At 40.6% G+C, this 25,571-nt stretch overlaps 1 protein-coding gene across 1 annotated transcript in view; it reads right to left on the bottom strand.

Annotated features, from left to right (window-relative positions):
• POLN (DNA polymerase nu) overlaps positions 1 to 25,571 on the bottom strand; it is a 204,286-nt gene that overhangs the window by 141,511 nt on the left and 37,204 nt on the right. Inside the window, exons 3-5 of the mRNA XM_023737981.1 lie at positions 22,708 to 23,211; positions 7,877 to 8,070; positions 1,371 to 1,483 (exon numbers count right to left, since the gene is read on the bottom strand). Coding sequence (XP_023593749.1) covers positions 1,371 to 1,483; positions 7,877 to 8,070; positions 22,708 to 23,211 — 811 coding nt within the window. The remainder of the gene's footprint in view (positions 1 to 1,370; positions 1,484 to 7,876; positions 8,071 to 22,707; positions 23,212 to 25,571) is intronic.

The raw sequence follows: 25,571 nt of genomic DNA, 5'->3' as shown, positions 1-25,571 counted from the left end.
GAGAACAGGATACAAGGAAAAGATCAGTCCGAAGAACTAGTGGACCACAACTACCACAGCCTCCACCAGACTGAGTCCAGCACATCTAGATGGTGCCTGGCTACTACTACCAACTGCTCTGATAGGGATCACAATAGAAGGTCCCAGACAGACCTGGATAAAAATGTAGAACAAAATTCTAACTCACAAAAAAGACGAGACTTACTGGCCTGACACAGACTGGAGAAACTCCAAGAGTATGACCCCGGACACCCTTTTAGCTCAGTAATGAAGTCACTCCCAAGGTTCACTCTTCAGCTAAAAATTAAACAGGCCCATAAAACAAAATGAGACTAAAAGGGCACACGAGCCCAGGGGCAAGGACTAGAAGGCAGGTGGGGACAGGAAAGCTGATAATAGGGAACCCAACGTTGAGAAGGGGAGAGTGTTGACATGTCGTGGGGTTGGTAACCAATGTCACAAAATAATATGCGTACCAATTGTTTAATGAGAAGCTAGTTCATTCTGTAAACCTTCATCTAAAGTACAATTAAAAAAAAAAAAGGTTCCAGGGAGTTTATTTAAAAAAAGAAGCGATTGCTAATTTTTCAAGGGGGGGATGGTGGTCTTATTTTAAAGGCGGGAATTCTTGTATTAGTCGTACATATTGAAATATTAACAGATTAATTATATCATGTTTGGGATTTGCTACAAAATAATCCAAGGGGTGAGGATTCTGAAAGTGTGTGGAATTATAGAGGAAAGAGGATTGGCTGTAAGTTGGTAATTGCTGAAACTGCGTGATGGGTGATTTTGTATGTGTTGAAAAAATTCTATAATAAAAAGGGTTTTTTCAACGTTTTATTATGTTTTCAAACATACAGAAAAGTGGAAAGAATAGTACAGTCAACACTCATATACCCACCAGCTAGATTTTACAATTAACATTTTTGCTATATTTGCTTTATCACATATCTGTCATCTAGTAAAAAATGGTTATAAAAATCTTCTTTATTATTCTAAATGAAAGATGAAAGATGTTCTAGATAGCTTTGATGTTAATTACCCTGGAGTATAGTTTAATTCTTAGAAAATTTATAAGTCATTTTCAGTCACAACAAATCCCATCCTGACCGTGCTGTATAACTTAATACTTTTCTTCTTGAAACTACAAAAGTAATATATCCTTGTAAATTTTCCAATAATTTAGAAACAGAAAGTGAAAGGCCCTCCTCACCCTTAGGGCAGCCAGCCATGTGGGAGCACATCAGAGTCAGCATGACAGGGTGCCCCCTGGAGCTGTGCAACACAACAGCCTTGTCGTCCCTCCATTCCCAGGAGGAGCCATGCTGGAGAGTTAGATTTAGGAAGTGACAAGAACTATCACTCACCCTGCTTCCAGCTGCCATCGTCACCAAGAAACTGGAGCACAGCTCTCACAAAATCCTTCCCATTAAAACAAATAACAGGACACTTACATTTCAGTGCTTGAAATAGCACTTTCCTAGGAGATGAAATGAATTGATTTAGACATTAAGTGAGAACTTTTGACCTTGGAAAAATGGCGTTACTGTTGACGCTAATAACTATCACATACAGCGCTACAAGCTACCAGACAGATCTTCATGTTTCTGACAGCTGTACATATGTGCAGATTAACTCAAAACCCCCACAAGGTAAGGATGGTTTGTTACCTGCACTTTACGGCTGATGAAACTGAGACACAGAAGGGTTACAGAATGTCCCAGGGTCATACAGCCATTAAGTGCCTATTCCTGGGGAAAGTCCCATTACCTGCAGAATAAGACCCACGTTCCCGTGCAGAGCACACACACTCTGGGCTCCTTCCAGCCTGGCCCCAGCATAAATCTCCAGCACTCCCTCCAAACATTCTGCCTGCTCGTCACACAGCATTTTCTTTCCTCCATCACCAGAGTGTGCCACGTCCTCACATGCTCCTGGACCACTGCATATGCTGTATTGTCCCCTAAAATCCTTCTTCTATGACTTCTGCAAATTTTCTTCTGGAAGGTCTGCACTGCTTCCCCAGGCAGGGAGCGGCTACTGCACCGATGTTCCTTCAATCCTCCGGTCCACGCATCTATGCCGGCAAGGAGCCATTTGCTACACTGTATCTCCCCTATCTCCCATTACATCCTGAGCTCCCTGACTGTGGAATTTATAATAGTAAACATTTACTACACATTTACCATGTGCCACGTACTATGCTAAACACATCACTAAGACTGTTGCATTGAAACCTCATCACAATCCTATTAAGCAGGCTCTAGATCCATTTTACAGATAAGGAAACTGAGGCTTGGATAGGTTAAGCAATTTACACAACTGATAAGTGGCAAAGCTGAAGTCTGAAGTTTGAGACTATATCTTGATGCTGCCAGAGGCCAAACTTTAAAGCCACCAAGCTTTATCTGCCTTTGCAGTAAATGCTTATTAATACATTAATGAGGTTCTTCAGAAAGAGCTGAGGAAGGAAAAAACCAGGAGCCCAAGTTAGCGCTGCCTACCAAGTTAATGTGTAGTTAGATTTTGCTTATCTTGAGCTAAGAAATTTGTGCTCCAAGGACAGATCTTTTTGCATTTTCTTGCTTGTTTCACTTCAGTTTCCCTCGAACAGGTAAGCCAGGATCGCGGGGAAAGCAAAGTGCCAATGGCATGGTTCCAGGTTGTGTCTTGGTTGGACTGGGAAGGAGGGTGCCCAGGGGAGGAGAAAGGGAAGGAGTGAGAAGTTTAAAAGGGAGAAACACTAGGGGCAGCTGGAGCATCCCTTCCACTTGTATACTCTTTTATACCTGAAACTTGGATGTCCTTTATGAGATACTCTAGTAACTACAATACTAACTTATAAGAGATGAAAGCTAATTGGTTTCTATCTTGATAAGACAACCAACAAAAAGAATATCATGTGAGATAAAGTGACTAAAAAGCGGTATGTTTTATAAATTATTTACATTGTACAAGTCAATGATGTTACATTTGCAAAATAAACAAGCAATTATAACATACCTAGAGTCAGGAGACTTGAGTTCAAATCTCAAGACTGATGTTTATCTCTCTGAGACTTGTCTATAAAATGGAAATTTCTCATCTATGAAATGGAATTAATAAAATCTAACTTACAGAATTAATGTGAGGATTAAGGAAGGTCATGTATGTGAAAAGACCTTTCACAGGTGTTTAATAAATGTTATAAAAATACTTCTTGTATAAAAACTTTGTTTATGTGTATATTAATTTAAATAGGATTTATTTAAATTCATTTTGAACCTCAAAGACACTATCATAGAACTGGGATTATTACTTCCAATAATATGGTACTTGAGGCAATATCTTCACATAATTGTCCTGAAACATAAAAATTAAGTTTTGGCATTCATTTATTCAAAACATAAGTATTTATTGAACATCTGCATTGTTCTTGGCTGTGGGGATAAAATAATAAACACAAAGATTCCTGCCTTCAGAGAGCTTAAGGGTAGACACACAATAAACAAAATAAATAAGTAGAATACATAGAACGGTAAATGATGGTAAGTGTTACGAAGAAATATAAAGAAGAGAAGGGAGGCAGGGAGTGTGCATGTGTGGTGTATGTAGCCAGGGAGGGCCTTGCTGATAAAGTACCAGTTGAGTAAAGATATGAAGGATAAATTAACAAAAAGCCTAGTTGATGGAGAAAAGTCCTTCATAGAATGTTTCAGTTATTAAATGTGGAAGAAATGATAGAGTTAGAAAAATTGCCATTTTATAAGCCATAATTAAATTCAGACAACCCTCATCAATGGAAAACACCATTAAAGAAAAAGGCTGATGGAGAAATTTGCAATGGCGAGATCATGCTGACACCGCCTGAACCCACTGATCAATCTCAACACGAAAATCAGGACAGGCAGCTGTATCATAAAGGGTTGCCCAGTAAAAGACAGGATGCGTTAAATTTGATTTTCAGAAAACAATTTTTTATCTGAAAGAAATTTAAGTATTTTTAGAGCTGCATACTTTTCATATATGTACATCCCATGTAGTATTTGGGACATACATTAAAAAAAATTTGTTGTTGATCTGAAATCTAAATTTAACTGAACATCCGTATTTTTAGTTGCTAAATCTGGCCACCTCGTTACTGCATGACAGGTGGAGTATGAAGCACACAGCAACCCCTAGGAAACATTTTTGCCAAAAGAGTTGAACCTGAATAATCAAGCCTTTAGAACCAAATTCGGTTTATAGAAAATACGGAGGAAAGGAGAACAAGTTAAAGAATGCCACAATGAAGCAAACAGATAAATCCAGGACATGTGATTGTCCACAAGATGGGGTGAGGGGTTGGGGATGCTCCAGATTAGAAGAGATTTAAGAGACATGACAACCAATTGCCTTGTGTAGACTTTGGTTCCTGATCCCAATAAATCAACTGTAGAGGGACATTCTGAGCCAATCAGGTAACTTTAAATTTGGACTGGGTATCAATTGTTACCAAGGAAACATGGTTAAGTTTGTAGAATTTGGAAATGGCATTGTGGCTAAATAAAAACATGCCCATACTTATTTTTTAGAGATATGCCCTGAGATACGTGGGGGTAAAAAGACACGACTAGGATTTTCTTGCAAAGGCATTCTACTGGTCGATCATAACAAATTATGGATAACATTACGAAGAATGGGAATTTCAGAACACTTAATTGTGCTCATAAGGAACCTGTACATAGATCAAGAGGCAGTCATTCAAACAGAACAAGGGGATACTGTGTGGTTTAAAGTCGGGAAAGGTGCGTGTCAGGGTTGCATCCTTTCACCATGCTTATTCAATCTGTATGCTGAGCAAATAATCGGAGAAGCTGGACAATATGAAGAAGAATAGGGCATCAGGATTGGAGGAAGACTCATTAACAACCTGTGTTATGCAGATGACACAACCTTGCTCCCTGAAAGCGAAGAGGACTTGAAGCTCTTACTGATGAAGATCAAAGACCACAGCCTTCAGTATGGATGACACCTCAACATAAAGAAACTAAAATCCTCACAACTGGACAAATAAGCAACAACATGATAAACGGGAGAAAGGTTGAAGTTATCAAGGATTTCATTTTACTTAGATCCACAATCAACACCCATCGGAGCAGCAGTCAAGAAATCAAAAGACACATTGCATTGGACAATTCTGTTGCAAAAGACCTGTTTAAAGTGTTGAAAAGCAAAGATGTCACCTTGAGGACTAAGGTGTGCCTGACCCAAGCCATGGTGTTTTCAATCACCTCATATGCATGCAGAAGCTGGACAATGAATAAGGAAGACTAAAGAGGAACTGATGCATTTGAATTATGGCTTTGGTGAAGAATACTGAATATACCATGAGCTGCCAATAAATCTGTCTTGGAAGAAGTACAGCTAGAATGCTCCTTAGAAGTGAGGAAGGCAAGACTACATCTCACATACTTTGGACACGTTATCAGGAGGGATCAGTCCCTGGAGAAGGACATCATGCTTGGTAAAGTAGAGGGTCAGCAAAAAAGAGGAAGACCCTCAATGAGATAGACTGACACAGTGGCTGCAACAATGGGCTCAAGGATAACAACTGTGAAGAAGGCAGAGGACCAGGCAGTGTTTTGTTCTGTTGTACATGACTTGCTATGAGTCAGAACCGACTCGATGGCACCTAACAACTAACAACAGGATTTTCTTTAATCCCAGATCCTCCTCTCCGCCCCCCAAAAAAGAAGTATGGCAAAATCTTTGATAACTAGGTAGATACGCATATGGAGTTCATTATACTACTCTCTACTTTTGTGTTTTCATAATTTGCTTTAAAATGGGGAGGAGGAGAAGAAGAAAAACATAAAGGAATAATGTAGCAAACCATGTAGATATCTGGGGAAGAACACTGCAGGAAGAAAGGAAAGGGAGAATGAGGCCCTTATGTGAGAGACACAGTGGAGGGGCCAGAGCATGTTGACCTCAAGGGCCATCAGAGGAACCTGGGCTTTTCCTCAGCGTGAAGCAGGAGCTGCTGGAGGGCTTTGAGAAGGGGAGTGATGTGATCTGGTTTACAATATATTTTAACAAGACTTGGGTGCTCTGCTGAAAACAGACTGAAGGAGGCAAGGGTGGAAGCAGGAGCCCAATTTGGATGCTACTGCTGCCGTTCAGTCTGGAGGTGATGGCCTAGACCAGGATGGCACTAGAAGAGGGATAAGAGCAGGTCGGATTCTAGTTATATTTTGAAGTAGAGCCAACTAGGTTCGCTATGAGCTTGGATGTGTACATGAAAAAAAGAGATAAGTCAAAGATAACACCAAGAGTTTTGGCCTGAGTTAACGGAAGGCTTAGTGCTGACATTAATTAAGATGACAAAGGCATGTTTCAGGAAGAAAATAAGAGCTCAGTGTGGACATGTTAAGACTGAAATGACTATTTTATGTCCAAGTGGAGAATGTTGAGTAGGATATATAAATCTGGGATTCAGAAAAGGCCACAGAAATATGAAGAGCCCATTCTTATAAGAAGGAGTCTTCCACAGAATAAACCCATTGCCATTGAGTCATAGTGACCTATGGGCCCTATGGCCCTATGGACCCTATAGGGCAAAGTAGAACTTCCCCCAAAGGGTTTCCAAGGCCATAATCTTTATGGAAGCAACCTGCCACATCTTTCTCTCAAAGAGTGACTGGTGGGTTCAAACCACTGACCTTTTGGTTAGCAGCTGAGCACTTAACCACTGTGCCACAAGGGCTCCTCTTTCTATAGAATAGACCTGCCCTAATTTTTCTTTCAAAAGAAGATTATGTGAAAATGTTATGGAATTTTGGGGAGCAGAGTGCTATATTTGACTAATATATTGTCTCCTTCTCCCCCAAATTACCTAAAATCAGCCAGAGTTCAATGAGTCTGTGGTATGCCTTCGAAGCCTCCCTGAACTCCTCATCAGGGCAGCAGCTTCAAAGAGCTCTCCCATGGGTGGCTAATTGATTTCAAGCTCACAGTGCTGGGCAGGCAGACAGTGGATGCCACCCACCCAAGGTAGGAACCCCAGTCAAGTGCACAATACAAGCAAGGAGGTGATGCAGGCATAGGCTTCAGCTCAGAACAGAAGCATCCCTGCCTGTTCTAAAATTCTGTGGTCCTAAGAAGGTAGGTCCAATGAGATATGTTTTGCTCGTTTTCATGTCATCAGAGCTTTGAAATTAGTAATATCCTTGATGGTATCAAGGGCAATTTACTGCTTGAAGGCAGTGATGACTTAACTTTCTAATGCAGTGAGTGAGTGATGAGTGTGATGAAGAAACTCATCTGGGAATTTGGCAGTGAGTGACGATGGGTCTTCAGGCCTTGAGGAGAATGCTTTTCTCCCCAACTTCTCATTGTAAAGTTGACTCAAACCCTGGACAGGCTCCAAAGAAAGGCTATGGAATCTCTACTCCAGAAGCTCTTTGGGGAGAGTGAGCCAGTGTTTGCAGAGGTTTAGGGAAGGATCCAGGAACCTTCTTTGATCCCTACAATTTCTGTATTTTAGATACATTTTATTTCACATGTCTCCATATAAAACATCTAAACATTTAAATAATTAACTGGTGTTTGGGAAATTTTAAATTAGGATAAATCAGGCATGTAAGTAAGATTTAAAATAGCTGCAACAATGTTCTCAAACATGCCAGCAATTGTGAGGATGATGCAGGACGAGGCAACATTTTGTTCTGTTGTACATGGGGTTGCAATGAGTCGAAGTGGAATTAACAGCAGCTATCTATCTATCTCCTTTATTTTGTCAGAATCAGCTCGACAGCAATGGGTTTGGTTTTTGCCATCTATCTACCTACCAATCTACCTACCTACCTACTTATCTATCTAGAATTTAAAGGAACAAGTAAAGATTTCTTACCTGGCAAACTGAGTGTGTATCTCTTGTTCCTGGCCCCAAATAGAAGAGTGCTCTATTTTTATGTAAATATACCTATCATTAGAAATGAACCCCTCAAGAACGCCATCAGAGGCTGAGGCAGCCAGAGAACCACTGCCTTCTTCCACTTGGCTCTTTAGTAATATTACAATTCCTTTAACAGAAGAAACGGTAGCCTGTGAATACACAATAGGATAAAATTTCAAAATCAAAAAGACAATACATTTATTCTAGGATATGTCATGTTCTATAATTAAGAAAAAAATACCTGAAATCAAACTTGTAAATGAACATCTCTTTTAATAATAATCAAGGCCAAAAGCCAAATTCATGATCTTACCATCAAAACCTGGTCTCTTCTGGAGAAACCCTGAGAGTATGGCCCCCAGACACCCTTTTAGCTCAGCGGCGAAGTCATTTCCAAGGTTCACCGTTCAGCCAGGGAGTGGACAGCCCCATAAAACCAAATGGGACTAATGAGGCACAGCAGTTCAGGGACAAGGGCCAGAAGGCAGAAGGGGATAGGAAAGTTGGTGATAGGGAACCCAGGGTTGAGTAGGGATATTGTTGATGTGTTGTGGGGTTGTTAACCATTGTCATAGGGCAACATGTGTACTAACTGTTAAATGAGAAACTATTTTGTTCTGTAAGCCTTCATCCGAAGTGAGAATAGCAGCACAATTGGAAGAGTGTAGTTGATGTCACTGAACTGTGCATGTCGAAATTTTTGAAATGGTGTATCTTTGGCTATGTATATTTTCACCAAAAAAAAAAAAAAGGTCGAGAAGGGAGAGGGTTGACATGTTGTGGGGTTGTTAACCAATGTCATAAAACAATATGTGTACTACTGTTCCATGAGAAACTATTTGTTCTGTAAGCCTTCACCTGAAGTACAATAAAAATAAAAATAAAAATTGGTCTCTTCCCTACTCAGCATCATAATGGAAGTCTTAGCCAGTGTAATAAGGCAAGAAAAAGAAATAAAAGGCATACAGGTTGAAAAGGAAGAATTATACTATTTGTAGGTGGCATAAATGTCTACATATAAAATCCAATGCAATCTACCCAAAAAAAAACCCAAAAACACCCTTAACACTAATATGTGAGTTTAGCAAAAGTTCAGGATATAAGCTCAAACACAAAAATCAATCTGGTTTCTATATATCAGGAATGAACATGTAGAAACCAAAATTTTTTTTAAATTCCATTTATAATAACTCAAAACATGAAATTGTTGTTGTTAGGTGCTGTCAAGTCAGCTCCAACTCATTGCCACCTTTATGTATAACAATGAAACATTGCCCAGTCCTGGGCCATCCTCACAATAGTAGGTATGTCTGAGTCCATTGTTGCAGCCACTGTGTCCATATACCTCATTGAGGGTCTTCCTCTTTTCTACTTTACTGAGCATGATATCTTTCTTCAAGGATTGGTCCCTCCTGATAATATGTCCAAAGTAAGCAAAACGAAGTTTCACCATCCTTGCTTCCAAGGAGCATTCTTGCTGTACTTCCTCCAAGACAGATTTGTTCATTCTTCTGGCAGTCCATGGTATATTCAATATTCTCCACCAACACCACAATTTGAATGCATCAATTCTTCTTCGGTCTTCCCTTTTCATTGTCCAGCTTTTGCATGCGTATGAGGCAACTGAAAAGACCATGCTTGGGTCAAGTACATCTTAGTCCTCAAAGTGATTTCTTTGCTTTTTAAGATTTTAAAGAGGTCTTTTGCAGATTTGCCCAATGCTCTATGCTGTTTGATTTCTTTACTACTGCTTCCATGAGCATTGATTATTGATCCAGGTAAAATGAAATCCTTCACAACTTCAACATTTTCTCCATTTATCATGAGGTTGCTTATTGGTCCCAAAGCCAAACTCACTGCCTTCAAGTCAATTCCAACTCATAGCAACTCTATAGGGCACTGGAGAACTGCCCCCACAGGGTCTCCAAGGCTGTAAATCTTTATGGACGCAGACTGCCACATCCTTCTTTCGTGAAGCGGCTAGTGGGTTTGAACCACCAACATTTTGGTTAGCAGCTCAGCACTTAACCACTGCACCACCAGAGCTCCTGCTTATTGGTCCAGTTGTGAGGAAATACTTAGTTATAAATCAACAAAACATGTATAGGGTCTGTATGCTGAAAATGACAAAATGCTAATGAAAAAATCAGAGAAAACCTAAATAACAAAAAGACATACCATGTTCAAGGATTGGAAAGATTGGAAGATTCAAAACAGTAAATATGTCAATCCTCTTCAAGTTAATCTATAGAACCAAGATCAATAAGCCCCAAGCACAAGAAACATGGAAAAAACTACACCAAGATGTATCATAATCAAGTTGGTTAAGACCAATGATAAAGAGAAAACCTTAAAAGCAGCCAGAGGGGGAAAAACACATTACTTAGATAGAAACAAAGATAGGATGACAGCAGATTTCTCATGGGAAATAAAGCAAGTTAGAATACTGTGATGTGACATCTTCAAAATACTGAAAGAAAAAAGTCAGCCTACAATTCTTTAGTCAGCAAAAAATTTTTTTTCAAAAATGAAAGGTAAAGCAAGATTTGTACACTGAAACTATAAAATACTGCTGAAAGAAATTAAAGACAGAAATAAGTAGAGAGACATCTCATGTTCATAGATGACAAAATCTAATAGTGTTAAGATGGCAAAACTCCAAAAGTCGATCTATAAGATTCAACACAATTTGTAGCAAAATTCCAGCCGACTGTTTTGCAGAAATTGGAAAGGTAATTTTAAAATTCATATGCAAACACAAAGGATCCGGAATATCCAGAACAATCTGGAAAAGAAGAATGAAGCAGTAGGACTCACTTCCTGATGTGCTACAAAGCTACAGTATGAAGACCCGGGGGTACCTGCATAAGGATAAACATATAGATCAATGGAAAGAATTGAGAATCCAGAAATAAACCCTTATCTTTATGGTCATTTGATTTTTGACAAAGGTGCCAAGAAAATTCAATGGGGAAAGAATAGTCTTCTCAACAAATGGACATCCACATGCAAAACGGTGAATTTGTACCCTTACCTCACACCATACAAAAAATTAACTCAAAATGAATCATAAACCTAAACATAAGAACAAAAACTATAAAACTCTTAGAAAAAAACATAGAAGCAAATCTTCACAACCTTAGGTTAGGCAAAGAATTCTTAGGTATGACAACAAAAGCACAAGCAATAAAAGATAAGCTGAAATTCATCAACTTTAAGAACTTTTGTACTTCAAAAGATACCATCAAGAAACTGAAAAAAGTAAACCACCGACTGGGAGAAAGTATTTGTAGATCATAAGATCGTATATCTGATAATGAAGTTGCACTCAGATATAAAGAATCCTTAAAAATTAATTTAGAAAACACACAAACAACCCAATTAAAAATGGGAAAGATATTTGAATAGACATTTCTCCAAAGAAGACAGATGAATATCCAACAGGCACATGAAAAGATGCTCAACATATCAATTATCAAACCAAAGAAAACCAAATCAGTTACCATTGATTCGATTCTGACTCATAGCGGCCCTATAGGACAGAGTAGAACTGCCCCATAGGGTTTGTAAGGAGTGGCTGGTGGATTTGAATTGCTGACCTTTTCGTTAGGAGCCAAGCTCTTAACCACTGTGCTACCAGGGCTCCTATCAATTATTAGGGAGATGCAAATCGAAACCACAGTGAAATAACCACTTCACACCCACTAGAATGACTGAAACAAAAAAGACAAACAATAACAAGTGTTGGTGAGGATATGGAGAAACAGGAACCTTCATACATTGCTGCTGGAATGGAAAACAAATTCACCCTTTTGCATGTGGATGTTCATTTGTTGAAAAGACTTCTTTCCCTATTGAATTTTCTTGGCACCTTTGTCAAAGATCAACCACTCTTGAAAACAATCTGGCAGTTTCTTAAAAAAATAAACACAGATTTACTATATGACCCAGCAATTCCTCTCCTAAGTATTTACTCAAGAGAAATGAACATTTATGTCGACTCTCAAAGACTCGCATGAAAATGTTCGTAACAGTATTATTCATAATACGTAAGATGTGTAAACAACCCAAATGTTGATCAGCTGATGAATGGATAAACAAATGTGGTATAATTATACAATGGAATACTATTCGGCAATAAAAAGGAACAAAGTATATGCATGCTACAACATGGATGAACTTCAAAAACATGCTAAATGAAAAAAATCAGACATGAAAAACCACATACTTTATAATTCCATTAATATGAAATACCCAGAAAAGGTAAATCTGTACCTCCTGTTCAATATACCTAAAAACCTTGTATGAAATTAACAGACAGAAAGTGGATTAATGATTGACTAAGGCTAAGGGTGAAAATGGGGAGTGACTGCAAATTGGCACAAAGTTTCTTGTTGGGGTGATGGAAATGTTCTAAAATTAGAATACAGTGATAGTTTCACTCCTCTGTAACTATACTAAAAATCACTGAATTGTACACTTAAAATGTGTGAATTTATGGTATGGAAATTATATCTCAATATAGCTTATATAAAATGAATAGTAAAATAAAGACTTTTTCACACATACAATACCTATGAGAATTCATCGCCAGCAAACCTGACCTATAAGGAAGGTTAAGTAAAGAACTTCAAGCAGAAGGAAAATAATACCAGAAGAAAATCTGTATCTATACAAAGGAATGAAGAGCACAAAAAATATTAACAACATGGATAAATGTAAATTTTTTTATTAAGTATCTTTAAAAGACAATCCACTGTTCAAAGCAACCACAATAACAATGTATAATAAGATTCATACCATATGAAGAGGTCAAACATATGAAAACAATAGTACAAAAAGAAATAAAACGCATCGTAATTGTAAATGAAGAAGTAAAACTGTCTTTATTAGCAGAAAACTTGGTAATATATGTACAAAATCTGATACAAGCTACAAGCTTTAGAACTAACGTGAGTTTAGCAAGGTTGCAAAATGTATAAGAGCCATACTAAAAAAATCATTTGTTATCAAAAAAGTCAAAAGACAACTTTCAGATTGGGAGAAAAATTTCAGGACCCATATATATAATAAAGATCTAATGTCTAACATACATAAAAAAACCCTGCAACTTAACAAACAGACAAACAACCCAATCAAAAAATGGTCAAAGGACCTGAACAGACATTTTACCAAAGAGGATAGTCAAAGGTCAACAAGCACATGAAAAGGTGCTTAATGCCAGTAGCCATTAAAAAAAAAAAAAAAAACCCATTGCCACTGAGTCAATTCCAACTCACAGAGACTGTCTTAGTTATCTAGTGCTGCTATAACAGAAATACTACAAGTGGAGGGTTTTAACAAAGAGAAATTTATTCTCTCACAGTTTAGGAGGGTAGAAGTCTAATTTCAGGGCACCAGCTCTAGGGGAAGGCTTTCTCTCTCTGTCAGCTCTGGGGTAAGGTCCTTGTCATCAATCTTCCCCGACCAAGGAGCTTCTCAGAGCAGGGACCCCGGGTCCAAAGGACGCTATTCTCCTGGCTTTTGTTTCTTGGTGGTATGAGGTCCCCATTTCTCTCTGCTCACTTCTCTCTTTTATATCTCAAAAGAGATTGACTTAAAACACAACCTAATCTTGTAGATTGAGTCCTGCCTCATTAACGTAACTGCCGCTAATCCCACCTCATTAACATATAGAGGTAGGATTTCAACACATAGGAAAATCACATCAGGTGACAAAATGGTGGACAATCACACAATACTGGGAATCATGGACTAGCCAAGTTGATACACATTTTTGGGAGACACAATTCAATCCATAACAGTGACCCTATAGGACAGAGTAGAACTGCCCCGTAGGGTTTCCAAGGCTGAATTCTCCACAAAAGCAGACTGAAATATCTTTCTCCTACAGAAGTGCTAGGTGGGTTCAAACCACTGACCTTTCAGTCAGCAGCTGAGCACTTAACCACTCTGCCACCAGGGCTTCTTTAAAGAGATGCAAATCAAAACTACAATGAGATGGCAATGATAAAAAATAAAAAAGGAAAACAACAGGTGTTGGCAAGGTTTAGAGACACTGGAATTCTCATCCATTGCTTGTGGGAATGTAAAATGGTTCAGCCATGGTGGAAAACAGTTTTCCAGTTCCTCAAAAAGTTGAACATAGAACTATCATATGACCCAGAAATCCTAATCCTAGGTATATACCCAGAAGAAGTGAACACTAGAATGCAAACAGAAACCTGTACACCAATGCTCACTGCAGCACTTTTCACAATAGCCAAAATGTAAAAACAATTCATGTGGCAATCAACAGATGAATGGATAAACAAAATGTGGTATACACACACAATGGAGTATTACTCAGACATAAAGAGAAATGAAGTCCTGATGCATGCCACGCATCGATGAACCTTGAAAACATCATGCTGAGCAAAATAAGTCAGTCTCAAAAGGACAAATACTGTATGACATCACTTAGATTAAATAAGCAAATATACAGAAACCAGATAGTATCAGTGGTTACAAGGAGTGGGAGGAAAGGAGGAAAGGGGAGTTTGTAATTAAGGGGCATTGAGTTTATGTTAATGGTGGTGGAATGATTTGGAAAAAGGATAGTGAAAATGGTTGTATAACTCGAAGAATGTAATCAATGTCGCTGTGTAGTGATGGAGTATGTTCTGTTATGTATATTTTCATCAAAATAAAAAAATCAATTATAAAGACTTCTGGTTCTGGACAATATGCAGTAGATACATTTCTCCCTGTTCCTCCTCTTTAGTATATCTAAAGAACCCTGTATGTAACGTATAAAACAAACATAAGAAGATCCTGAGAGGTAGAGAAAGGATGGCAGATTGACTAGGGACCTCAGGGCTAAAGAACAACAAAACAACGAGCTCTCTGGGTTTTTTATTTACCGCCTATATATCCCAGACTTGGCACTGGCGAAGCCCACAACCCAGAAACACCAATGAGTGAAGGCAAAAAAGCCCCCTTTCAACTCCCACTATTCAATCAAGCCAAAGGACCAGGAAAGGGGAAGTCTAGCAAGCCAGAAACTTTTTGACAAGTGAAGGGGAAAATAAGCTTTGTGAGGCCAAACATGGCTGCCCTCACGCTTTCTATTAGTTCACTGCTGTTTTCCAAGCCCCTGTTATATGACCTTGCTGAGGCAGTCTTATATAACCGTCTGGCATGGCACCACCTTTGTCCTTGACCACTATAAAACCTCTACTCCCCCTACTGCTGTGTGGAGATCTGCTTTGGTCCTCCTGCCACCGGGGACCACTGCCTTGGTGTGTAAATCTTCCTAATAAAGACTCCTTTGATGCCACACTGGAGTTGCCCACCTCTTTCTTTCCTCTCTCAGCACCCTCCAACTTTGGAGGCAAATTTCAAGTTACTGGTCCATGACTGGACAATTGGCAAGCCAGCTAGGAGATCAAGGAAATTGTGAGTGGGAGTGAGGCATCTGCAGGGGCAATCCCGGATTGGCCAGCAACCTCCACATGGAGAGGTCTGGCCTGTATGCTTGATGCGTGCAGCCCACCCATGAGTACAGGGATGCCCCGAAAACACAAAGCGGCATAGCACAGTTGCGGGAAGACGTTCATCTTCATAAGTGTGGAAATGAAACTAGGAGAGTAACAGTGGCCATGGAACGGCCACTGCTCTGGGCTGTTTGGCTGGCCATCGAGGCCCAGCTAGCTGCTGAAGTACACATAAGAGCCCTGCAAGAAGAGTTGCAGTTAGAAAGAGATGTTCCCCAGTCCTGTGTTGCAACGACTGGCTTATTAAGTAGCTTTGTCCGAGAGCAGGACAAGCAACTAGAGACACTTGCCTGCAGGTCTGTGAAGCTGGGGGGAAGGAAAGTGCAAAGGTAAGGATTAGGGCAGTGTTGATGAGAGGCAACTGGGATGCGAAAATGTGGAATGTGTGGGATAGCAGATCAAGTAGTGAATCGAATGTGGAAGTGACAGCGGAGGAGGAGTCTGACAGTGCAGAGCAGCCCCCTCAGGCACAGCTGCTCATTACTCTTAAGATGAAAGCTACCCAGGAACTTGATGACCCCAGATGGGAATACCTGCCAGCCAGTTCCATGACAATACAGAGTACACCCCTACTGAGCTGACTGAGTTGTGTGGGAAATTCCAGCAGAAAGGGAAGGAAACTATTGCAGCCTGACTACTACGTCTGTGGCTGTGGGATATCGAGGGAGACCGTGTCTCTTTAAATGGAGCCGAGGCTGAGAACTTAAGGAGCTTAACCAGCACCCGACCCTCTGGCAGAGAGCATACATGCCCTCACGGACTGGATCATCTTGTGCTGCAGAAGAGTGTGGCCAAATGAGGCGGATCTTCCTGGCACTGTCAGGAAGTGGTCTTCTGTAGAAGAGTTACAGTAGTTAATTTGGGATTTAGGGTTATGCCATGCCATTTATGCCAAGCACTTCCAGGAGCCAGAAGATGAACTTTTTATCGCAGGACTGAAAGCAAGAATCCTGCAGGCGTCTCCTCCTGGTACACATGCACATTGGTGGCTATCGTTAGTCCCTTAGTGGGCCAGACAGTGTACCAGGTGGAACAAGCTGATGTGTGTGAAACCAAGAAGGCTAGAGAGAAGGGGGTGTAAGCTGTGGAAAAAGAGAAAAGAAAGACTGAGAAACCTGCAAGAAGACCTTCCAAGGTCCCCTTGAAAGTGACTCAAAGGCAGATGTGAGTAGACTCAGTGGCTGCAAGAACGGCAGTGCACAAGATAGGCAGTGGGCAAAATAGAGAAGCAACCAAATGCTGTTTTGGTTAGTCTTTGGAAGAATCTGAAGCTGGAGCAACAGTATCACCCTCTGGGTCCTACGCCCCTCTCAAGGAAGTGCCCCTTGCTGCTGGGTGGACCTGCCCATCCCTAGGGACTAGGGGTGGGGCTGAAGTCACCCACAGGTCAGGACCCTGCAGGGGGACCGGAGGTCCCATGTAGAAGTCACAACACATTGGTCAAGAACAAGCAAGCAGCAGGTGCTAGTTGTGGTTGACACCAGGGCCAAGTGCACCCCTATCTCTGGAGACTCTGAGTGGTTTCAGGGATCCCCCTTGGCAACTGATGGGTAGAGTGGAAAGTCCATCCAATTACACCAAGTACTTCTGGCCTTCCAAGTAGGACACACTCCCCCTAAACCGTATCAAGTTTGTTTTTCCCCAATTTTGGAATACATTCTAGGGGTGGATGTCACCATGGGACTGACTTTGACCACATCTGTGGGAGAATTCCGACTGTGAGTGAGGGTGGTAAAGGAAGTCCTGAGGGGGAATGCAGCAGGGGAACTAGTGACCCTGCCCCCCCACCACAAAGCACGGTAGACATCAAGCAATACAAGTTACCAGAGGACATAAGGAGATTACTGAAACTATTTTCGAGTTAAAAGGAGTAGATATCCTCCGGGAAGCCCACAGTGCTTTTAATAGCCCTGTGTGGCCTGTGAAGAAACCAGATGGGTCCTGGCATATGACCATGGATTACAGGGAACTTAACAAAGTGATCCCTCCTATACATGCTGCAGTCCCAAGCATAACTTCTTTGTTAGAAACCCTTAGTAGAGACCTGGGCACGTATCATGCTGTTAGATCTGACCAATGTGTTCTTTAGCATCCCTCTAGCCCTGTCCGCCCAAGACCAGTTTGCCTTCACCTGGGGAGGGGGGACAAAAATGGACATTTCAAGTGCTCCCCCAAGGATATTTACAAAGTCCCACTATTTGCCATGGTAAGCTGGCTAGAGATCTGACTCTTTCCCCCTTCCCCACTACTGTCCGTTGGTTTCGTTACATTGATGACATGTTAGCTGCTGAAGATGTTTCTCTGTTACAGGAGTGTCTAGATGCCCTACAGGGGAGAGGATGGGCCATGAGTCCCCACAAGGTGCAGGGGTGGGAATGTTGGTAAAATTCCTAGGGGTCGTCTGATCAGGTAAGACCCATGTGTTGCCTGAAGCCATAGGTGATAACATACAAGCTTACCCCACCCCTAGGAAGCCAAAGGAAGTACAGGCCTTTGTGGGTCTTTTGGGGTATTGAAGAGAATTTATTCCCCACTTGGCGTGGTGCTTGAGACCACTCTATCAACTGATAAAAGAGGGTGCCTCTTGGTATTGAAGTAATGAACAGCAGCAAGCTCTGAGGAAGCAAAAGTGTTGGTTGCACAAGTGAAAGCGCTGGGTATGATACGGGAAGTGTTACCCTTCCGGTTAGATGTGAGCAGCACTGAGAACTGCTTTGGCCAGGCCTTGTGGCAAGACCAGGATGGAACTAAAAGCTCCCCTAGGTGTTTGGTCCCAACTGTGGAAGGGGCAGAAAACTGATACAGTCTCAGGGAGAAATAACTGTTAGCACCCTATGATGCTCTCTGCCAGGTAGAGCCATTAATGGGCAGGAACTGTTACCCTTAACACAGTTTTTCCCATAAATGGGTGAGTCAATGGGCTATTTTCCAAGCTGTCATCAGCTATCATCCAGACAGCTACGCTGACCAAATGGCACACATACCTGCAACAGCGCAGTGTCCTTTCTGCCAATCTGTTGTCCCAGTGGTTACAGGCTGTACTTGGTCCAGTGCTATATCAAGATGACCCCTCAGCACAGGCTAGCACACTGCAGGAGCCACCTCTTGGACGAGAGGGGAAGGCCCACTGCCAGAAGACGCCTGGTACACAGATGGCTCTAGCTGAGGTATGCCAGCACTGTAGACATCAGTGGCTGTGCAACCCTCCACTGATAACTATTTGGTTTGAAACCAGCTCAGGGCAAAGCTGTCAATAGGCCAAATTAAGGGCCACATAGATGGTCATCACTCATGAACCCTGGCCCTTAACCCTGTGTATGGACGGTTGGGCAGTGGCCTGTGGGCTATGTGGATAGGCCAATGGCACAAGCAGCAATGGACAATAATGGGTAAAGTCCTATGGGGGAAAGCCTTACGGCAGGACAGCTGGGATCGCCTCCAAACCCTGGACGCTGACCTGTTTTTCATGTAGCAGCTCATTTACCCCTTTCCCTGCCAGGAAACCAAAAAGCAAACACTATAGCACAAGTCAGAACAGTGCATCCCAAGTGGGAAGATGCCCATTGGATTCACCAGAAAAGTAGACACTGTAGTGCCCATATTGGTTGGAAAATAGCCAAAGGGGCAAGAATAGCAGTAAAGTACAGTGATCTGGTGGGTACTGTACAAAATTGCCCTGTGTGGTCATACCAATGCCCAAGGCATCTGCCACGTGATCCTGGACAGATACATAAGGGAGCACAGCCAATGATGGACTGGCAGGTAGATTATATAGGGCCCCTACCTCCTCGTGAAGGAGCAAAGTAGGCTCACCTTTGTGTGGACACTTTCACCGCCTTGACACAGTCATTCCCTTGTAAACGAGCAAATCAGGCTGCTACAAAAATTGTTATGTACGGGATACCCTGAAGGGTTGACAGTGACCAGGGGACACATTTTACAGGTCAATACGTGCACAAATGGGCATCTGAGAACAAGGTACAATGGCATTACCACCTGCCCTACAACTCCAGGCCTCAGGCCTGGTAGAAAGGAAGAACGGTGACCTAAAACAACAAATAGGAACCCTTACAGGCAAGGCTTCCCTGATGGGGTGGACCAAGGTGCTGCCTGAGGCTTTGAGGTTGATAAATTTGGCTCCCACTGGGGCTTTAGCCTTGTATGCCACACTAGGAGCCCTGAGTGACCCTCTAGCAATGATCTGAGTGACGTCACAAGCTCTGGAAATATATCCACCAAGGTTGTTGCTGGAACAAAACAGCATGGTCCTCCAGACACCCCAGGACCTGGCGCTGGGAAGGGGAACCATCTATTAGCACCTGTCGTAGGTCACCCCACTGGGGTGGATTGGTTACTTCGTCCCTCTGGAGGTGGAGGAACTGATAGGCCTAATGTGGGAGCCCACCATCCTACTGCATGAAGGGCCTCAGCAGTCACGCTTCACATGGTAAGGAACAACGGCTATACCATGAGGGACAGAAGTGGGTCTCATTTTCTGGCAACAGCAAAACAACAACTTTACTAGCAGTCCCTCAGGTGACCTCCCCGTGGTAGCACATATGGTACACTTAGCCAGGGAAAATGCCTAAAGCAGCTGCTGTTCTCACTATCCGAGGGGAAGTCATTAGTGTGATCCTAATAGAAGGAGAAGATTTACCCTTCTTGGTACCTACTAAACACCTGTCTTTCTGACTGTAGGTATGACCTACTCTGTTTTCTTCCCTTTGGGGCTGCCAACCTCTTCCTAGAGTGGGCTCACAGCTTCGCCACAGTCCACAACAAAAGCAGCTGCTGGGTCTGTGGACAACTTCCCTTCTCAAGTGCCGAAGGCATGGCTTGGAGCGTGGAGCCCCTGATCGGAACCGACTGGGCAGTCCTCTAGTTTGCATGGTGTTTTGATGGATCTTGGTCTTTTCCTGGGTACAGGGATTGTCTGCTGCGTTTGTCTATAATGCTGGTGTGGTCTGTGCCTCCAACTACAGCAATACTGTCTGTCCCTACAGTGACACCACCTCTCAAGGCCCTCGGGGACTTTGTGGAAGAGGGGGAACACATCAGATTGTAAAAGCGGCCTCAAGGGGTGGACTGAAGGGGAAAACATGCTTTGCGAGGCCAAACATGCTGCCCTCATGCTTTCTGTTAGTGCACTGCTGTTTTCCAAGCCCCTGTTATGTGACCTTGTTGAGGCAGTCTTATGTAACCCTCTGTCGTGGAGTCACTTTTGTCCTTGACCACTATAAAACCTCCACCCCTCTACTGCTGTGTATGGAGATCTGCTTTGGTCATCCTGTCACCAGGGACCACTGCCTCTGTATGTAAATCTCCCTAATAAAGACTCCATGGCACCACACTGGAGTTGCCCGCTTCTTTCTTTGGTCTCTCAGCACCTTCCAATTTTGGAGGCAAATTTCAAGTTACTGGTTCATGCCTGGACAACAATATGCACCTTATCCAGTCAAGAACCATGGAAACTCCACCCTCATCAGTGGAGGTCAAGTGGAGAGCCTAGATTTCCACCCTTTCATAGTAATAACAAAGCCCCACCACCCCGCCACCCCATAGTGTCATCAGAGGCCTAGCCAGGGCTTCTATCTTTGACCAGAAGTAAAGAGGTGCCATTCTCTCTCCCAGCAGAGAAGTAGAAAGTGCCATGGGAGGTGGGGGGGCTGGCTGGTGTCAGAAGTGATGAAAAAGATGGAGAGTGTAGGTATGTCTGACCTCCACCTCATAGGAATCAGCTTTGTATTGGTGATTCGCATCCCTCCTCTTGAAGTTAGATGAGGTCTGATGCTAGTAGATTACAGTACCAAAAACAATTTCATGCCCAATATGAAACAGACTATTTGAATAGCTGTATAACTATTAAAGAAATGTAATTTATAGTTTAAAAAACTTCCGAAAATAAATCTGCAGGCCCAGATGGTTTCACTGCAGACTTCTACCAAACATTTAAAGAAGAATTAACACCAATTCTACACAATCTCTTCAAGAACATAGGAAGGAGGGAATACTTCTCAACTCATTTTATGAGATCAGCATTACCCTGATACCAAAACCAAAGACATTACAAGGAAAGGAATCTACAGACCAGTATCCCTCAAGAATATAGATACAAAATTTCTTAACAAAATTTTAACATTCAATCCGGGCACAGTCAAGAACACCTGGATTAGAAGCCATTCCATATCTTTTTATTTTTGGTGTGATCGATTACCAACTGATTTTAAGGTTTAACTTACAAAGGACAATCTCATTTCTTTCATTTTCATGGCAGGTGCCCCACTATGGATTTCATACCCTGAGAATAAATATTATTATGCTTATTATGCAACTAAAGAATCCAGGCTGAGACAGGCTAGGTAACTCACCTAAGTTAACCCAGCTAATAAGGGCTGGCATGGGGTTCACGCCAACACCTGCTGAACTCTAAGATCCAAATCCTTTATACTACACCATGCTGTTTCACTTATGAAAGTATAAGCTACACTCTTTTGCTTAATTCTTATGACAATTCTATATTAATTCATTCACTATTTATTATCCCTATCTTAAAGATTAGGAAAATGAGCCCCAGAAAGCTTATAGAAGCTTTCCAAGGCTCAAGGTTGGCATATGCAATTTAAACCCATGTATGTCTAACTTCAAAGTACATGCTTCATACATGATGACCCAATAGTATATAACCAGGTTTTGTAAAGTTATTTTGAGGGCTAAAATAAACATCAAAGTCAGAGACACTGTACTAGGCACTGAGGATACCGTGATAAAGGAGAACATGGTCCCTACTCTGAAGGGGCTGTGGGTCTGGTTAGAGAGAATCATATGCAATGTACTTTCTTAACGAAACTAAAATATAACAAAATTACAAATGTGAATATAAAAATATTTGTTTTCCTACATGTATTTCACTGAAAAAAATCAATGAGTATTTCATAATTTAAATACCACATCACAGGTTGTTTTAAAATTAAGCGTAAAAACACAAACTTCATTCAATTTTCAGATACAGAACATAGAATGTTTATATAAACATAACCAATACTAGCTAAAATTAGGTTATAAGCAATCTTACTACCTGTCGAAGTACACAATAGCTTTTAGGATACTGTCAATCACCACTGGAGGAAAAACAAAGGCTTAAAATCTTATTTCTAGCTCTCCTATCAAAACCAAACATCTGAAAATGGACTTCTCTTATGCTGCTCTCCGCTCTCAAAAAAACAAAAACAAAAACTCACACTGTTTACTAACCTGGTCAGTTCTTAGCTGGGTTGAACCATCCTTATACATCAGAGTTACCACCAGGGCTGCTGCCTGTTTGAGCATTTCAGTCAGCTGGCTTTTCTCCAAATCTCCCAAATACCTAGTATCACAAAAATGGTTTTTAAATGCACTTGAGTTCCCAGAATTTACGTAGGCTTGAACCTCCTTCTCATCTTCTTCCAATGTCCTATGTTTACTTGTTTTCTCTAATAAATTATTAGATGCAATGTGTTTTCTTTTAAGACTCATGCTTTCCTTATTTCCATTTTCACTGACATTTTCTTTTAGGAAGTGCTTTCTTTTACACTCCATTTTCTGTAGAACTGAAGCCTCTTGATGACTCCGTGGAATTAAACAATTGGAAAGAGCCAGGGAGCTGATGCTTTCCTGGTTTTGGTCAGGAGACAGCTGATTTGTAAGGCTGACACTGGCCGACTGAGGATGGAACTTGATGGAAGTTCTTGGTGTCTGGCTTGTTAAAGAAATAAGATTCTACGGAAAAATGGAGGGTATTTCATCAGAATATTATACTGTATAATTCTACTTATATGAGGAATCTAGAAAAGGCAAATTCATAGAGACAGAAAGTAGATTAGAGGCTACCAGGGACTATGGGGGCAGGGGAGAATGGGGAGTTATTGCTTAGTGGGTACTGAGTTTCTGTTTGGGGTGACAGAAAGGTTTTGGAAATAGATAGTGATGATGGTTGCATGACATTGCGAATGTACTTCATACTACTGAATTGTACACTTAAAATGGCAAATTTTATGTTATATATATTTTACCACAATAAAATCTTTAAGAATTAATGGTGGTTACTTCTGATTTTTAAATACATGGTTCTTACTTCTAAAATTCAAATACCAAAGTTCAGTATAAAGATGGACACACTGAAGAAAAAACGTGCCTACTATCAAAGTCCTTGCCTCATAAATAACTTAATTAGCAAGATACTTCACTGTATTGTTACAAAGTAAATAATAAGAAAATATTTTGTTTGTGTAAGTTATAAAAATGAATAAATGATAGATTTGCATCATTTTAATCTCAGCTATTTTTAGCAAACTTTCTAACAAGACTTGCTCCATAGTTTATTTCTGTTGTTTTCACAATATTCTCCAAAATCCATATTAACACAGTTATTTTAATTCAAATAGGAAGTCAGACTTTCTTAGACATAAAACAAGCCTAATTCGGCTGCCTGATTTGACAGCGAGGATGAGATTTGCCAGTTTGACTATTTGGCCAATTTTTTCATTAATTGAATGAGCCAGCTCTCCAAGGTTTTGACAAAAATATGTGTAAGCCATGTATTAAAAGAAATTTATTTTAAAAAGGTACTGTATTGAGAAATGTGTACTGAAATTAACACTTCCATTTTCCCAATACTTTTTGAGAATATCAAGAGACCAGAGAGACAAGATCTCTACATGACAGAGTAACAGTTATTGGTCATTTGTTAAGTCTTGATAAAGCCTTTTTGCTGTATTTTCGAACGCGAGAAAACAAATGACTCTAATAATGAGTAAAAAATCTTTTTGCAAGTCAGATTGTTTCCCATTCTTTCAACAAAATTAAAAGAAAGCTAAGAGTTGTCAGATGACAAACAATTAAAATATATCTTTTGTTTATGATTGATCATTTTATGGGGTTTCTTTCAAATAACGGGGAAAAGCTTAAAAGAACTGAGTGTCAAGCTATAATCAAATTTCATCTATTCCCTTCTACTTTTATAAGATTTCTCAAAACTTGTATCTACTAAAAATAAAAAAATATGGTTAAGCAGCAATTTTCTTCCTCTCATTCTAGCAACATGCAATATTCACAGATCCACTAACTGAGAGAAAAAACCATACCTATATATGGTTCACTGGGCATAAAATTTCATTTTAAATGTTTAATTGTTTTTCAAAATTTATTAATATATTTATGCTGTTTTAAACAAGTGTGTACTAGTTAAGACTCTAAATCATTTTGAAAGAAAATTTTTAACAGAATCATATGGTCACAGAAAATTTAACTTTATGTTCGTGTTTTTACTATAGAGAGATATGTGGTTTTCAAGAAAAGACTTTCAAGCATACAATTATATTGCATTAAAAAATCTGTGGAGGAGTATAAAAGACAAGGAAGTTCAGGGAGAAAAATAAAAATATAAAAATTCAGACTGTTAAGGAAGAGCTTGCTCATGTATTTTTAAAATGGATGACTGTGGCTATCAGATTGCCAGAGTACAGTTACTTAGAATTTAATATATTTGAAACAGTGATACAGCAGCTTTTAAAATGTCAATATTAACAATACACTAGAAATTACATCCTTTGCAAACATTTAAATTTGTGACGAATATTTTAAGTGTCAACTTAAAAATATGCTCGCGGTAGGTATATGGCTTTTCAAAATGCTTTTGAGAGAAAGGGAGGGAAAAAAAGGATTAAGGATTTAAGAAGCATAGTTGGAAACCAATGAAAGATATAATTTCCATTCATTCACAAAGGACTGCATAATCCCTCCTGTCAACTACGCCCCTCTCTACTCTAGAGGCAAATCATTATTCTATCAATCTGAGAGAAGACCTGCGAGACAGACTGTATTATTATCCCCATTTTAGTACTGAGAATTTAAGTTCATCACATTAGGCTGGGATTTGAACACAGGCAGTTTGGCTCCAGAGTCCATGTTCTTGACTACTACGCTGTCTCCAGCACGATTTCATATACAAGGTCTTTGGTGATCTGACCTCTGCTATCACTCCTCTCTAGCCCACCCCACATAATTCACCTATCGTGAATTTTATACCTCAGCCTTTCTCAACTGCTATTTCCACTACCCCAAAGTTCCCAGCTCTCAAC

Source organism: Trichechus manatus, unplaced genomic scaffold, assembly GCF_000243295.1.
Source record: "Trichechus manatus latirostris isolate Lorelei unplaced genomic scaffold, TriManLat1.0 scaffold00111, whole genome shotgun sequence".
NCBI classification, from domain to species: domain Eukaryota; kingdom Metazoa; phylum Chordata; class Mammalia; order Sirenia; family Trichechidae; genus Trichechus; species Trichechus manatus.
This window is presented reverse-complemented; position numbering and strand designations above follow the sequence as displayed.